The 17,396-nt window shown below is 43.5% G+C and overlaps 1 protein-coding gene across 3 annotated transcripts in view; it reads right to left on the bottom strand.

The window, feature by feature from the left end:
• CDH17 (cadherin 17) overlaps nt 1-17,396 on the bottom strand; it is a 79,687-nt gene that overhangs the window by 15,059 nt on the left and 47,232 nt on the right. For all 3 annotated transcript variants that reach the window (XM_037131151.2, XM_053661238.1, XM_037131150.2), the window contains exons 8-12: nt 15,674-15,805; nt 15,212-15,362; nt 12,609-12,824; nt 8,906-8,982; nt 6,594-6,785 (exon numbers count right to left, since the gene is read on the bottom strand). In XM_037131151.2, coding sequence (XP_036987046.2) covers nt 6,594-6,785; nt 8,906-8,982; nt 12,609-12,824; nt 15,212-15,362; nt 15,674-15,805 — 768 coding nt within the window. The remainder of the gene's footprint in view (nt 1-6,593; nt 6,786-8,905; nt 8,983-12,608; nt 12,825-15,211; nt 15,363-15,673; nt 15,806-17,396) is intronic.

Genomic DNA, 17,396 nt, shown 5'->3' with positions numbered 1-17,396 from the left:
GCAGCATGGTTACCTATGTGCTCAGGCAGAGGGGGCACACCTCCTCCTCCTCGCCACCAAACAGGTCCCCAGAGGTGAGGGATAAAGAGAGACAGTATGTCTACAACTGAGAAGTAGTCTGTGTTACCAGAATAGAACATGTGAGGCTGAGAGTAGAAAGAAGTGGTGGGAAGACCACGTACATCAAGCTAAAGAGCTGAGACTTTATACTTGAGGAGCAGAGAGAGATGTTAAGCATCAGACTGACAGGGTCAGATTAGTGTTTTAGAAAGATAACTCTGGGAGCAGCCATGTGACGGCTTTGAGGTGACCTAGAACCAGACAGGGAGATCAGTTAGGAAAGGGGTCAGCTCCCCTTAAACACTCATTAAAGAGAAGAACAAATGAAAAAAGCAGCAGCCAGCCATTGATCAGTCTGCTTAGCTTTCACACCAGGAAAAAACCCTGAGCCAGATCTTGCAGGGAAAAGACTAGAACTGAAAGATACTAAATTAGCTCATGATAAGCAACTGAGCTTAATCATGGGAAAGACTTGTCAAACCATGTGTATCATCTTTCATAACAGCGATGTGCCTTCAGAGCCAAGTCAACAGACCCATCATGCCTCTTGGGGCAGCCCCAGGTCCTGTCTGGGAGACACAGTCATCAAATAAGCTCACAAAATATGTTCATGCTGCAGTTCCTCTTCTGCACACAATTACTTGAAAGGTCAAACCTAGTGATTTAGATTCAGCTTGAAGGCAGAGGTAAAAGTTGCAGTGGGGAATATTTAACATTTTTACCAGTGATCGGTGATGAGAAAAAAGTATATGTATTAGTTTTCCAGATAACACTGGGCTGATTAAAAAATAGGCCATGTCCTGAGAATTCAAAACAACCATTTATAATGGAGAGCTGGCAAAATTTGCATTAAAAAAAAACTAAAGCTAAAACAAACCCCAAATTTTAAGAAAGGGAGTCCCAGCAAAGTTGTCAATGAGCTGGCAAAGCCTCAAAGAAACAGTCTTCCTGTTCCCGACACTCACTTGGCCTCAGGAGTATCACGATCTACCACATGCCAGGCCAGAGCTTTGGGTGGCAGTCAGTATTGAGTAGGACAGCATTTCTAAACCTTGTTTAATCCTAAGCATCTCTTGAGACATGTGAAATAATAGAAAACACATATATTGGTCTCTGCCCTTGGTCCCTGGCACAGAAGCTCCCAAACCCTTGCAATTTCCTCAGTGATAAGAACACTAAGAGCATCTTTTATTCTAATATTTGGTCTTTGATCTCAGTTCCTGAGACTGAGGTCCTAAGTTCCTTGGGATTCCCTGAGTAGTAGGAATGTCTTTTGTTCTAATGAAGCAACTCTTGATGAGCTCCTAGACAGACAGGGCTGGTAACCAGAAAGACCAAGCCAGGATTAAAAGCTTGGAACTTTCAGCCCCATTCCACCATCCCCTCCAGGGAAGTGAAGAGAAGCTATAGACTGAGTTAATAATCAATCCTGTCTACATGATGAAGTCTCCATAAAAACCCCTTAAGTATGGGGCTCAGAGAGCCTCTGGGTCAGTGAACACATGTGCTGGGAGAGCGGTGCACCCCAAGAGAGAGAAGCTCCTGCTTGCAGGGTCATTGTAGACCTTGTCCTTTGTATCTCTTTATCTGGCTGTTCAATTATATCCTTTATCATAATCTTTAACATAGGGAAACTGGTCAATGTTAGAGTTTCTGAGTTCTAACATTTCTGAGTTCTAACTCAGTTTCTGAGTTCTGAGCTGTTCTAGCGAATGATGGAACCTGAGGAGGGAGCCATAAGAACCTCCGATTTATAACTAGCCAGTTAGAAGTAAAGATGACAACCTGGGATTTGCAATCGGCTTCTAAAGTAGGGGCAGTCTTGTGGAACTGAGCCCTTAATCTCCCGGGTCCATGCTGTGTGCGCATAGAGAATGTCGGAACTGAGCTGAACTGCAGCGCGTCAGGCTGGTGTTAGAGAATCGCTTGATGTGTGGAAAGTCTACCCAGTACGTGTCACAAGTGAAGTGTGGTGTGGGAGTCATATGAGAGTAAAGGAGAAAAACAAAAGTGTTCTCTCTTTCCTTTTGCAGGAGTCTTGTTAAAATCACTGATTTCCAGGTCCTTTACCGGGACCTGGGAGAGCCTGAGTCAGCAGTCCACAGTGGGTACCATCTGACTTCTGGGTTAGGCAAGTTTTGCCCGCTTGGCAAGAGGGAAAGCACACCTCTCCACAGGTAGAACCCTGGCTTCTGCCCTCATTCTAATCAATTAGAATCAAGACAATGATGAACATTTAAGTTTACTATCTACTGGTGATATGTTAAGAGCAATACATGTATTTTCATATTTAATCCTCCAACATCTTTATGAAGAAGGTGCAACTATTTTACCCATTTTTACAGAGCAGAAAACTGAGGCCTGAGAGATTCTGTCATGTGGTCATGGTCACAGAGCAAGTAAGGACAACACCTGGCCTCACAGAAATCATTTCCTAAGACAAGCCAGAAGTTCGGGGTCAAGGTCTCAGCTGTGCCATCACTGGGGGACCTGACTGTATCTTGCCGTGGGCCTGAACCTCATCTGCCCCTGAGATTTACTTCTGCTTCTCTCATAATCAGTGTGAAAAGTAAGGGACGGCATGTGCAGAAGTGCTTCATAGAGCAAAATGAGTTACAGTTGAGGTGTGGGTTTTTCAGTAAATTTTACCTCCAAGTAGCATATTTGTCATTTAGATGAAGAGTCACTGACAGACTTGTGATTAAGACATGTAGTTTCTGGATGTGATACCAAAAGCAAAGGCAACAAAAGCAAAAAACATAACAGTGAGACCATATCAAACTAAAAAGCACAATGAAGGAAAGAATCAGCAGTGTGAAAAGACAACCTTCAGAATGGGAAAAATATTTGCAAACCATATATCTGATAAGGGATTAATATGCAAAATTTATAAGAAACTCCTACAATGTAACAGCAAAAACAAATAACCTGATTTAAAAATGGGCAAAGGGCTTCAATAGATATTTTTCCAAAGAAGACATACAATTGTCAAACGATACATTAAAAAATGTTCAACAGCACTAATCATCAGGGAAATGCAAGTTAAAACCACCTGTCAGGATGGCCATTGTAAAAATTTTTTAAAAAAGAAAAAAAACCCCAAGTGCTGATGAGAATATGAGAAACTGGAACCTTTATACACTGTGGGTGGGAATGTGAAATATTACAACAGCTACGGAAAACAGCATGAGGTTCCCCCCAGAATTAAAACTAGAACTACTCTGGGATCCAGCAACCCCACTTCTGGATATGCAGCCCGAAGAAATGAGAACGGAATGTCTGTGCTATCATGTTTGTTGCAGCATTATTCACAACAGCCAAAATGCCCACTGACAGACATATGGATAAATAAAATGTAATATGCACATACAATAGAAAATTATGCAGCCTTAAAAAAAGAAAAAAGAAATCCTGTCATATATGAAAAAACCTCGAAGACATTCTATTAAGTAAAATAAGCCAGTCAGTCATGGACAACAGTGATTGATGGGTGGAGAGAATGTAAGGGGACTAAATAGCAATGGGAAAAAAATACGTAAAGATTAAATAAATTAAAACTTAAAAAAAAGAAAAGAGCCAGTCAGAGAAGGACAAATATGGTATGGTTCCTTTGTATGAGGTGCCCAGAACAGCCAAATGTATGGAAAAGGAGAGCAAAATGGTAGCTGCCAGGAGCTGTGGACAGAGGGAAATGGGGAGGTGCTTGTTCAAAGGCACAGAGTTTTATCTATGCAAGGTAAAAGAGTTCCAGAAGCCTGGTGCAAAACAAGGTACAGAGACTGAACAATATTGTCCCGTGCACTCTAAAATTTAGGCAGGCAAATTTCATATTATGTTTTTTACACAATTTTAAAAAGTGAAGTTAAAAAACTTAAAATGATTAACATGCTGGTTCAGACTCAATGGTAGTCCCCTGGTAGCTAAATGAATAGGGAATTTATTTAAAACACCAAAAAAAACCCGGTATAAATATATGCGTCTTTCATAGTAAGTACACATATCCTAGGGACAGTTTGTGTACCCGAATTCAAACCCCAGGGGCGGCTGTTGCTTTGCATGTGAAGACCCTAATCAGACACGCACACTACAGTCCTGAGTTTGCTCCATCTCCAGCAGCACCAGAGAGTTTGTTACTCAGTAAAGCGCTCTTCCAAAGAGACTTTGTGATTTTAAGGTATTCAAGACATGCTGTTGGGTACACTGAGTGTATCCCTCAGTCATCATGTGAACAAGAATGGAAGCATCTGGCTAGTCCAGCAGCTCACACCCTCCAGAGTCCCAGAAGGCCCTTCCTGTCTCGGGTCGCCTTTCCCAGACCGCTGTAATCACAGTGACCGAGGGACAGAGAGCAGGACTTCACTAGCCTGAAGTGCAAGCTGGATGATTGTGTTTTTGTGGCTGCTTGTTAACAATTGTAATAATTGAAAGAATTCAGTTAGTCGATCAATATTTATTAGCCCTCTGACAGAGAATGCTAACGGTTTGAGTTGGCCCCCACACAAACCTCCTGCTAAAACCCAGTGAGGCCTGTGGTCAGAGGTAAGAATGGGATCAGTTTTCGGACATGGCCCCGGGGATTGCTTCTATCCATTTCTGTGAAATGAGTCTGTTTTGTCTTTACTTCAGCTTTCTTTTATTCTGATTTAAAACTTTTCTCAAGCCCTGGCCAGTTTGGCTCAGTTGGTTGGACTGTCGTCCTGCTGCTAATCAGAAGGTTTGACCCCTGGTCAGGGCACATATGAGAAGGCAACCAATGGATGTTTCTCTCTCATGTCAATGTTTCTTTCTCTCTGTCTATCTCTCTCTCTCCCTCCCTCCCTCTCTTCCTCTCTCTCTAAAAGCAAAAAAAAAAAAGGTCCTCGGGTGAGGATAAAACAAAACAAAGCCTTTTCTCAGGAGTCTTTTCTTTTTTTGCAGCCTCCAGTCCACTAACCGCAAACTGTCAGCATTCAGTTCTACTTGCAGAGTCTCCTTTGCTGTAACTCTGACTCCTTTTAATTCTAAATATGTTGGGTGACACTGAGTGCTGCTTCCTATTGAGTCATCTGGTAAACCAGTTAATGCTCTAAAGCAGGGGTGCCCAACCCTCGGCCCATGAGCCACATGCAGCCCAGGTTGGCAATGAATGCAGCCCAACACAAAATCATAAAGTTACTTAAAACATGAGATTTTTTTGTGATTATGTGTCACAAGGTATTTAATGCATGGCCCAAGACAATTCTTCTTCTAGAGACACCCCTGCGTAAAGCATAAATGAGGCAGCCACAGAGAAAAGGGTCAAGATTTAGATGTACACAGTGGAGAGTGGAAGTAGATTAGGGGAGGAATGGGAAGGTCCTGTACAAGGAAGGAGATACTGTGGTATGCAAGGAAGACTTTGGCTCCAGTCTGCCTACTCCTTACAGAGGGAGAGACAAAGTAAGAGCCAGTGGGCTTAGCAATACCATAAAAGATGAAAGTAAGGGGTGGGCAGAGAAGAAAGATAAAATGATAAACTTGTCTTTTAATCCTTGAAAGGACATCTACCAGTTTCTAGTCATTTTGAAAGAGGTATCTATGGCTGGCACTTTAGAATAAAAGGCCTACAGCCTAAATGGCTCATAGGGTTCGTCCAGTCTAACACCCTACATTTGCAAAGGGAGAAGGAAAGCCCTCGGCACACCCACCCACCCACCCAGATTTAGCAAACAAAAATATAGAACACCTCATTAAATTTGAATTTTGGATAAACAACAAATAATTTTTTAGTATAAGTGTAGTAGTGGGGAGTTATAACCCACCATTCTTTTGACATTGTTTCCATAAATGCTGGCTCTGACTAATATGTGGCTTGTAGATAAACAGCCTGCTTGTCTAAGAATCCTGGGAACTAACTTCAAAAGATACAGGCTCTGACCTTCAGGCATCCCAGCTCTGGTAGACTGGCTGATTTTCAAGTGTGGAGTCAGGAGGATGTGAAGCCAGGATGATGCGCACTGGGCCATTGCCTGATTTTTTGGAATGGACTGTCCTCATCTGCATGTAAAGAACTTTTCAAGCCCCTTCCCTTGATGTCTTTGTTCTTCTTTCCCTCTTCCTCCTTATAAAACCTCTGCCTGAACTGAGATATGAAATGGATGCTGAGACAAGAGTCGCCCATCTTCCCAGGACAATGGGGTTTGAGACATGAAGCCCCCATCTTCCAGGTGGTTGGCATCTGAATAAACCTCTTTCCTTTACATCAGCACCTGCCTCTCGAGTATTGGCTTTCGAAGCTTCAGGTGGCTGGACCTGCATTGGTTACATAAGTGTGACCCAAATATTACATGGGACATAAATACATATACTAAAAATCATTTATCCTGTGTTTTATGTATTTTTATGGTAAAGGGTAGGCCCAGAATGCCTGGCCTGCTGTCTTTCAGGAGGACAGGAGTAACTGAGTACACCAGGCCAGAGAGGTCACTGCTAATACATCACCTCTGCTTCCAGGTCCTTGAAATCCATGGAAAAAACATTGAAAACCACAAAAATTCCATTAAAGGGCCATTTACCTTTTTAATTATGACATATCCAGCGTTGGTCTGGGGATCTGTGTCAACCCCCAGGCACCCCTCATTGTCTCCTTGTGTAATTCGATACAGGATTTTAGAACTCCCAGTAAAAGGCTCATCAGCATCTGTGGCCTGGATGGTTAGGATGGTGGACCCAGTGGCTGTGTCTTCAGAAAGAGTTAGGTTTCCATACTAAGAAGGAAACCAGGGAAGGAAACAGTGAGAACATGCACTGTCACAAAGAACTGCCAAAGGGCTAACTTGTCTGTTTAGCTTCAGAACAGATGCAAGTCATAGTCTGCACCAATATTCCCCGGGCACATTTTTCCTACTGATAAATATGTTGCCGTTGATTTTGGCATCAGTCATACTCACAGACTGATAACCATTATACCAAGAAACACAACATCTCAAAGAGCTGCTGACAGAATTCTAAAACAGATTCTCCCTTCAACATTCAATACATTTCATAACTGCAATTACTAGTGATAATATCAATAGTAATTGTGATAATAGTAATAGTGATAATATCAATAAATACTATATATTGAGTTATTCCAAGGTGACAGGTACTTTACATACATTATTTTAATTGGTGCATGATCAACGAAGGAGTAGCGGTTAAGAGCCTGAACTTTGGAGTCAAACAACCTTGGTATGAATCCTATGCCTGCCACTCGTTAGCAGGGTGACTTGAAGCAAGTTACCAAACATCTTTAAGTCTCAGTTTCATCTTCTAATGGAGACAATAATAACAGGACTATTTCATGTTTGCTATGACAGTTGTGAGATAACGCATGTAAAGCCCCTAGTGCCTGGCATGCAAGCCCTCCTAAGTAGCTATATCATCATCTCCATTTGACAGAGGAGCAAAGGAATGCAGAGGTAAAACTCACCCAAGACCACACAGAATTGGGATTCATACCCATGTTTGTCTAACTCCAAAGCCTGTGCTCTCAGTCACCGGCCTAGACTGCCTCCCTGCCTCCACTGAAAATCCCTCAGACCATCTCTCTGGGCATCACCATTTTAAAGACGGAAATAGCCAGGGTCCAGGAGAAGACCGCAGCAGTGAAGCAGCCGACTCATTCTCCCGAGCCCGGTTTGCATTTCCAAGCTCTGAAACTGCCAAAGCTGGATTCTCACCTTCAATTTAAAACCACTGTCTACAGGTAATACAAGAAACTCCCAGTACAAGGAAGGGAACACAGAGGCTGAAGAGTGAATAGTTCTATCTCCTGCTTGCTTTGCCTCACTGCCTGATGCACACACAAGGCATGTCCAGTCACACCTCTCGCTGCCCTGAACCCTCGCATAAACTAACTCCCCTTCTTCATCACAGCCTTGTTCCTATTCTGATTTATCACAGGTTTCACAGAAACAGGACTCTGCTCCCAACCTGCGCCCACAAGCTGGTCACCACACAGAGGGTGAAGAGAGTCTCGAAAGAAGTTCCCTTGGGCTTACCACTTCCCTCCACCTGCCCCCTCCAGGGTAAAGTTTGTTCCTGAGCAAGACTGTTCATTTCATGTGAAGCAGCCTCTTTTTACTACCTAGTGAAAGTTACGCAGCCTTCAAAGCCCAGAGCTTTATTCTGAACATCATTACAGGGCTCTGGGCTGCCCCATAACTACCTTCAAACGAACTAGTCAAATGGGCTTCTCTCTGCTCCAGAATAAATAAACGGACACAGCCTTTTAAGGGGAGCAATGATAAGACCAACCCCAAGTTTGAAGTCCACTTTAACAATAAGTAAACAGTTTCCTTGATGTCCTCAACCGATCCTGTTTCTCCTGCTTTTTCTGCCCAATGTTCCTAATTCTTGCAAATGTCTCGAGTGCATATTTCTTTGGCTTGAGCCAGAGGTGAGGTTTTTTTCTTCTCCTTTTCTCTTACTCAAATATTGCAAATATTAAACTTTTTACTAGAAATGCTTGGTTGAGACCTAGCTTTAATCCATTTGTTGTGCTACTACACACAAAATATATAATGACAAACTGCAAGTAGCAATTCAACTCCTTTCAATTCAATAAAGATTGTGGTGGCAGCTTTTAAGCAGCCCTTGGGATAAATGGACCGTTGGCAGAAGTTCATAGACAGACGTTCCCAGATACTGTAACAATGAATGTTGTTATTCCCTCAAGAATTTCACTCAAAAAGGTGTCTGAGTGTGTCACCATTGTATTAACTAAGGCTACCTGTGAAGTCTGGCATTTCCCCTAACTACTGTCTGCCTGTGTCTTTATTCCAGAAGTCAGGGTCAAAGAATGTGAACAAAGAAAAGAAAAAGACAACAGGTGACAACTACTCACATCTGACTTTTCAAAGATGGGGATCTCATCATTGATATCGATGACGTTGATTTGCACATGACAGAGAGTCTTGAAATCTGAAAATCAAAGTCAAATCACAAACATTTCTCACTGAAAGATTATGCCTTAAAATCAGAAACCATCAGCAAGTGAAGTGACAGCCCTAGTCAACGTTTTTGCTGCTGACATTCAGTCCATGCAGAAACAGGGCTCTGCTCCCAACCTGCGCCCACAAGCTGGTCACACCACACAGAGTCTGAAGAAAGTCTTGAAAGAAGTTCCCTTGGGCTTTCCACTTCCTTCCACCTGCCCCTCCAGGGTAAAGTCTGTTCCTGAGCAAAACTGTTCACTTCATGTGAAGCAGCCTCTTTTTACTACCTAGTGAAAGTTATGCAGCCTTCAAAGCCCAGGGCAAAACTATCCTTCCAGAAAGCTCTCCCTGAGCACCCCAGCCGGCTCTTTCCTTCTCTGAATATCCTGGCACTTACTGTCCTGCGTCTCCTCTGCTCCCCATGGTGGGGAGGGTTACAGTGCCTGCTCCCTTTCCTCCAGGTATGGGAGGAAGTGGTACAATCAGTCCCCTTCAAAAGGCTTGACTGCCCCCTTTGCTGGAGGCAAGAGAGGGGCAGAGGGGGCTCATGGAACCCTGGGGGGATGACACTGGCTTTGAAGGATGGGTTTGCTAATTCAAAGACCTAGTCAGACACAGCAGCCTCAGCCTGAGTCCAAGATGAGCATGGAGAGTGGGCGGGAATGGGGTGCCTTGGGAAATACCGAGAACAAGAAACAACACGACGGGTTCTTTGTTGGGGTTGCCATCATTCTACTGTGATAACCATGACTTACTGTAGCATATAAACATTAAGAGTCTGGATCTGGAATCCCACTGTTCAAACTCTGCCTCTGCCACTTAATCAGATGTGTGAGAGCTTGATTGTGTCAACTCCAGGGTTTTGTGTCAGTTTAGGTGTAAATTTTGCATAACAAAAAAACTGAGGTTCTTGACAGAATGCGAATTGTCAGCACTCCCCAGGCACCAGGCACTATCTGAGTGCTTTACCTTCACTACTCACTTTACCTTCATACTAACTTCATGATGTAGTCACTGTTACCGTTCTCATTTAATTCACAAATGAGGAAGCCAAGGAATAGAGAAGTTAGGTAACCTGACTAAGTGATGGAGCCAGAATTTAAATCCATATTTTAAAGCCAGATTTTAAATCCCTTTGTCCTCTACATGTGCTTCCCAGCCATCTCCCTATTCTGTGTCTGGGAGGCCCACCTATGGACTGCATCAGTGGGTGCAGTCCATCGGTGGGTGTTCCGGCCCTTTGGGGGACTGCATCAGTGGGTGCACTCGCCCTTTGGGGGACTGCATCAGTGGGTGCAGTCCATCAGTGGGTGTTCTGGCCCTTTGGGGGGACTGCATCAGTGGGTGCAGTCCATCGGTGGGTGTTCTGGCCCTTTGGGGGACTGCATCAGTGGGTGCACTCCATCAGTGGGTGTTCTGGCCCTTTGGGGAACAGGTTCTGCCAATAGGAGCACTAGCAGGAAGTGGGAGAAAGGGCAGGGGGTGAAAGGTCTGGTGAGGGCTCGCCTCTTCCAGGAATGCTCCCCTCCCTCAACCCTTCACGCCTTAAGGTGCTTTACACTGCCTGTCGGTTGCCCACAGCCCTTACAAATGATTCCTCCTTTAAACTCTGTGGTTACTCCTTTTGAGGGGGTATCTCTATTTCCTGCTGGGACCCTAAGGAAAAAACTTGGGCAGCTGTACTCCAGAGCTCCTGCTCAGGACCCTGGGCATGGAGCTAATTATAACTGAGGTGTAAATAAACGAATGATGATTAAAGCAGGGGCTAGTCCCCAGAATATTTGTAGACAACGAGAATGGCCAAAGATTGCGGGTCCCAGGTCCTGCACACACTGGCTGCGTGCTTTGCACAAACCTCATTGGGACTAGCGGGGGGCCTCCAGGGTAACAAGCCCTCCCTGATTTTATGTAAAACTATTACAGCCTCATCTCTAATTTTCTGTGGTTTATACTTGGATGTTTAATTCTACCCACACATATATATGTATGTATAAATATATTTTATTATCTGGCCCAACTTTTCTGTAGATGTACTCATGTACCTAGACAATACATTATCTGATTTCCACTTTACCCCCTTACAGCCTTAAATTGCTTCAAGGCCCCTTGATTTTGTACATGGGATTTCTTTTACCTCTTCCAGAAAGCCTGTTCTTTCTTTCCCTCCACTGAGTGACTCATTTTCTTCACACACAACCTTGTACAAGTTTCCTGCAATTTATTTATTCACATGTCCATCTCCTCTATCATGAGTACTCCGTCGGGACAGACAATTAGTCTTATTCACAGAGCTATCCAATCCATTAAAGGTGCCTCAGATGAGGTAAATGCTCATTAACTATTTGCTTTAAGAATGGGTGGCTATTGGTGTGAGATTGTTAATTTATCCAGATTTATTATATTCATGAGCACTTTTGCTGTATCGCTTAACATAATGCTATACAAATATTAGACCCCCCCAATATTTTCCAGATTACTTTCAAACATTCTATACTGGGGGCCTGTTAAACCCCAGTCTTATTCAGTATATCGACATCTGTATAAAGGAAAAAATACGTGAAGCACAGAGTGAAATGATGCCATTTCTTCTACATACTTATATAATCTGTGCCTGCTGGCACTCCTGGCATAACACTTACTGAACTATTTGTTAATCTAAGATTCAGTTTTAACTCAAAGAACGATTCTTAACCTAGGAGTGTGTATGCCCTTAAAATAAGCCTATCTCTGAATATGTCTATTTTCTGTGTCTGTGCACTTTTGCTTGAGAATGAGTGCATTTTTTTTTTTGAGAATGCATAGATTTCATCAGATTCTCAAAGGTTGTTGTGACTCAACAAAAATAACCACTGGTTTTGACATTGTACGAGGAATAGGGAAGAATGTCTTCTGATATTGTCAAATGGCTAACCAGGTGCTAATAGAAGACAGAACTCCCCAGAAGATGCATTTTTTCCTCCACTTTCATATGGTAGAATCCTTTGAGTCCAAAAGGAAGAATTGGGAAAGGCCATTATTTTCTCTGTTTATGATTGTGGTGGCCATGACAATGTACCTTGCCAACAACAGGGACATTCAGTGATGACGGCCACACTGCTGCACTCTGAAACCCATCGTCACATTTGCACTGAGGCCTTGCTTCCCATGGCTGCCCCAGCCAGCGACTACAGGAGGCAGGCATGCTAAGGTAGGCCCATTCTCAAGTATCATGGACTCCTTCAGCATCCACTTTTGGACTCCTCAATGACCTTGCCAAACTTTTCTTGGACTGCTCAGTAGTCTGTGATACTCCCATCAGCCTTCCTTCCCTGTCTACTTCTCTCAGGGTCAAGCTTGTATTATAGTCTGATGGTTCTCCCAGTTTTCTCTGTATCTCTCTCCATTTTTTTCTATACGCATTTCCCCTAATAAAATCCTTGTACTTTTAATCCCCTTTACCAATACAATAATGCTGCCTGAGCCGTCACTTTGGACCGGCTACCTCTGTGGTGCATGTGTGGTTCACAGAGGAAGCATCCTTCCGTAATATACCCGGGCATTAGGATAGCCTAACACATCACACCTATAAGGAAAACATGTATTTTCACCCTTGACAGTGAATGTGATACTGACCTTTATCAGACACCTCTACCGTCAGGTTGTACTGAGGGGAGTCTTGCTTCTTCAAGGACTGCTTGGCTAACTGGAACACCCCTGTGTAGGTCTGGACCAGGAAGAGTCCTTTTTTGGGATACTGAGGGATTTGATCCACAATTCTGTACTGTAAAACGCTGTTAACAGTGTTTGCTTCATCCATGTCGTGGGCGGTAAGAGTCCCAATATCGCTAACTGTGAAGAAGGGAAGAAAGAAATTTATTCATTGCAGGCTGTATCTAATTTATGTAAAATTGTTCCACTGGATACACAGGTTCCTAGAAAGCTCTGTAAATAACTTCGAACAGTTGACTAAAGTTCTTAGATTTATTTTGGTCCTCCTAACCCTTTCCAAGGTATAGTGTGTTCAGTAGTACATTAGCTTGATATGGTCGCCATTGCAAAGTACCACAGACTGGGCAGCTTTAACAACAGCAATTTATTTTCTCACAGTTTCTGGAAGCTAGATGTCTGAGATCAAGGTGTCAGCAAGGCTGGTTTCTTCTGAGACCTCTCTCCTTGGCTTGTACATAGCTGTCGGATCCATGTGTCTTCACATGGCCATTCCTTTACATGTCTGTGTCCAGATTTTCTCTTCTTGGAAGAACACCACATCGGTGATGAAGTCAGAGTGTTGTGTTCTGTAGAATGTCTACCCTACACATGTAGGGTAAGAGAGGCACAAAACAACACCCCTACACTTTGGGAGGCTTATAGTTTAGCTCAGTAAAGTACTAAATGTCATATATATATACATAATACTAAAATATATTTATATTTTTCTCCTCTTTGATGTCCTGTATTAGCCAGAACCTGTGGGACTTATGTCCCAAGACTTAGGAATGCCAACATTAATTCATATTAGATTAAGACCCACATTAAATGACATCATTTTAACTTTATTTCTGTAAAGACCCTACCTCTAAATAATAGTCAACTTCTGAGTTACTGGGCATTAGGATTTTACCATATGAATCTGGGGGAGGGGGTCACAATTCAGCCCATACCAAATAGTGTCCCACAAAAATTCAGGCTCACTCAGAACACGGATGTGACCATATTTGGAAATAGGATCTTTGCAGATGTAAACAGTTAAGGATCTTGAGATAAAATTATCACAGATTTAGAGTGGACCTTGAATCTAGAGATAAGTCTTTTTATAAGAAGACACAAAGATGCACACACACGAAGGAGGGAGCGTGTGAAGGAGACAGTGACTGGAGTCATGTCGCGGCAGGCAGCCCAGGAACGGCAAGAGCCACCCGAAACCAGAAGAGGCAGGAAGAATGCTCCCCAGCAGGCACTCCGATTTCAGACTTGGGCCTCCACGACTGTGCGAGAACAAGTCTCTGTTGTTTTAAGCTACTGACTTTGCGGTATTTTGTTTGTTACAAGCACCCTTGGATGCTAATGTGCAAGGCAAATGGTGTAACTAAAGAAAGGCCCGCTGCGGGTCACTTCTCGGCCACTTTGCAGAACAATTGCGGAGACTGACTCCACCCCGGAGATAACACAGGGCAAAGGGCAGGCATGCATCCTCTCTGCCTCCGGCAGTTTATGGCCCTCTGTATTTATTCTTGCGAGTGTTTCAGCCCAGGGAGTTCCCAAAGTCGGAAGCTATGAGTCAGTACCTCACCCAGCTCTGCCTGAGGTCTGATAGGTTTTGGATCATCTTACTTTGTGAAATGGGAATTGGGGGCTTCTCTCCATGCAGCCACAATCCCGCCTCGGGACTCAAACTTGAAAATATCCCATTCGTGGAGCTAGGCTTTACCCCCTCTCCTATATTGATTGGCATCTACTGACTTATATGGAAACTTGGAGGATTTCCATGTGGGGGAGGGAACTTCCTGTGGCCGTCTATAATGGAGCTGGGCCCATGTAGACATGGTTGATGGGCCTAGGAAGGGGGCACCATGAGCCATAGAGCAGAGGAAATATGTATTTGGTACAGTAGCAGCTGCTATTTCTGACTCTATCACAACCAAGTCACTTTTGTGACATGCATCTGCACTTGTCAAAAAACAAAAGAGAATCTGTGTGCTGGAAAAGAGCGTCTCACTAAATTCTGTGACCCTTTGGTGTTAGAGCTGTCCTGCTCTGGACTTTTCGCCAAAACGAGAGAGCATAACACACAGGGCACTGTGCTTCTCTCACTGCACAGTAAATCTTTCCTGTTGGAGGAACTATGAGGCTGTTGACATAAGTGACCAGGGAAATTCCAGTAGGAGGTGCTACCCAGTGTGAGTGTAGTATTTTGCCGGTAAGTCAGAAGTGAAAGGAGTGCCATGTCTCCAAGTGACAAAGGCCAGGAACAAGCAGGGACAAGGAGAGTGGTGGTAGTGGCAATGGTGGTCATAAAAGCTGCGATTTAAGGACACTACCCAGGTAGTAACTGAGCCAGCAGCATACTGTACCTGTGCAAGTCGCGAGGTGCACTCAACCCCTGTACTGTGGTAGACAGGGACAACTGATCACTGATCAGATTTACCTGTCCACTTCTTACAAGCCTTGCTTGTAAAATGGATTACAGAGTTATAAGAAAGATGGTTACACAGCTTTGAATAGCTCTCATTTCTTACCTATTCCTTCATTCTCCTGGACCTCAAATACAGTCACTGTGGGTGGACACGTAGGTGGATTATCATTAATGTCTTTAACTTTCACAGAAATTTCCAGTGGTATTGCAAGTGGTATCCCAAGCTCATCCTTTGCAACTGCATAGAAAACGTACTACAACAGGAAGATCAGAGTTAAGACACGACTCCATCGCTGTCTTGAAAAGGCGGAGAAAATGATTATTTTAATTTTACTTCATGTACCCCCTTATTTTCAATTTACTTAGAACTGGTAAATGAGAAAAATAAAATGGGTCAGATTTGTGGGAATATTCTCATATATTTGAGAGTAATAGCATACTGGGGTTAGAACCCAATTTAGGGATTTCTATTACTGTTTTTCAGTAAAATCTTTTCTGCTCTCAGCTCTCCATGAGCACAGGACTTGGTCTTGTTGCCTGTGAAACCCCTCCCAGTTTTACTCACTGAATCTTTTTCTTCTCTGTCCAAGGGCCGAGTCACATAAATATCTCCTTCCTGGTCAATTGAAAATGGGAATCTTGGCCGCCTCTCCTTTTCAACTAAGGAGTACTGTGCACCTGGCTCATTCCACCGCACCTGCAGGGCCAACATGAGTTGTGAGGAGAGAGACATCTGCACCCAGAGAACTGGAGAAGGAATCAACAATTTTCTGGTTCTCAGTTTGAAGCTTCTGATGACCTTGTTTATATGTCTGTGGTTTCTTATAACTAATGAATTATACTTTTTCACTTTCAACCTAAAGTAAGCCTTTCTCCCCTATTTTACTAAGTTATATTGCTCAAAAAAAATCACGTGTGAGATATTTTTCTTCTCTAAAGCAATTTTTGTGTGTGTGTGAACCCTCTAAAAAGTTTGTGTGGTCACTATTTTGGAAGTCTGACTGGGGAAGCTTCATGTCTGTAAAATATCAATCTAAGAAACAAAATCTACTTTGTAGCTGCCATTGTCTGTGGACTAAGCCATGATATATGATGAGCTTCAAAAACTCACCAATGAAGAGAAGAGGAGGGACTTCTGCCAAGATGAAGGCATAGGTGGAAGCAATGTGCCTCCTCGCACAACCAAGTTTAAAAATAATAAAGTTTTAGCAACAAAAACGCAGCCAAACCACAGAAACTTGAACTATATGGAAGTCTGACAACAATGAACCCTTCAGCCAAACCAGTAAGAGGGGCAGAGCCAGCAGCAGAGTGGGGTCGGGCAGGAAAGATCTACCAGACCCACCCAGGCGCTCCACCCAGGTGCGCCAGCAGCTGTGGGTGGATCCCAGGTGTGGAGAAGTGGGCGGACCCACTGAGGGTGCAAGGTGGTGGACTCACTGAGGGCTGACCACGGTCACACATTCAAGCGTAGATAAACCAGTGAAGGAGGGAAGCGGTGAGACAAACTGTGCAGGCCCCAGTGGCGGAAAGTGGCAGAGGGGACTGCCATTGTTCCTCTCTGACCCCGACACCACCTACAGTGTCACAAACCAGCGACCTGTGTGGCCCCTCCCTGGTGAACATCTAATGCTCTGCTCCTCATACATAACAGGCACAAACAGATCAAAACATGGCTCAAGAACAACTCAGTGCCCCAAAGCTGATAAATCTAAGCGATTAAGAAATTGCCAACCTATCAGAGGTACAGGTCGAAACACTGGTGATGAGGATGCTCACAGAACTGGTTGATTTTAGCCACAAATTAGAGGAACATATGAAGGCTAAACTAATTGAAATGAAGGGAAATACATAGGAAACCGATAGTAATGGAAAGAAAACTGGGACTCAAATCAAAGGAGTGGACCAGAAAGAGAAAAAAAATGACCAAACAGAAAAGGATGAAGAAACAAGAATTCAAAAAAAATGAGGAGACACTTAGGAACCTTCAGGACATCTTTAAACGTTCCAACATCCGAATTATAGGGGTACCAGAAGGGGAAGAGGCACAGCCATGAGAGGAAAACTTATTTGAACAAATAATAAAGGAGAACTTCCCCAATCTGGCAAAGGAAACAGACTTCCAGGAAATTCAGAAAGCTCAGAGAGTCCCAAAGAAGTTGGACACAAGAAGGAACACACCAAGGCACATCATCATTACATTAGCCAAGATTAAAATGAAGGAGAGAATCCTAGAAGCAGCAAGAGATAAGGGGACAGTCACCTACAAAAGAGTTCCCATCAGACTG

Source organism: Artibeus jamaicensis, unplaced genomic scaffold (genome assembly GCF_021234435.1).
Source record: "Artibeus jamaicensis isolate MK-2021 breed Jamaican fruit bat unplaced genomic scaffold, CSHL_Jam_final scaffold_916, whole genome shotgun sequence".
Taxonomy (NCBI): domain Eukaryota; kingdom Metazoa; phylum Chordata; class Mammalia; order Chiroptera; family Phyllostomidae; genus Artibeus; species Artibeus jamaicensis.
Note: the sequence above shows the minus strand (reverse complement) of the source record. Positions and strands in the feature narration are given on the sequence as shown.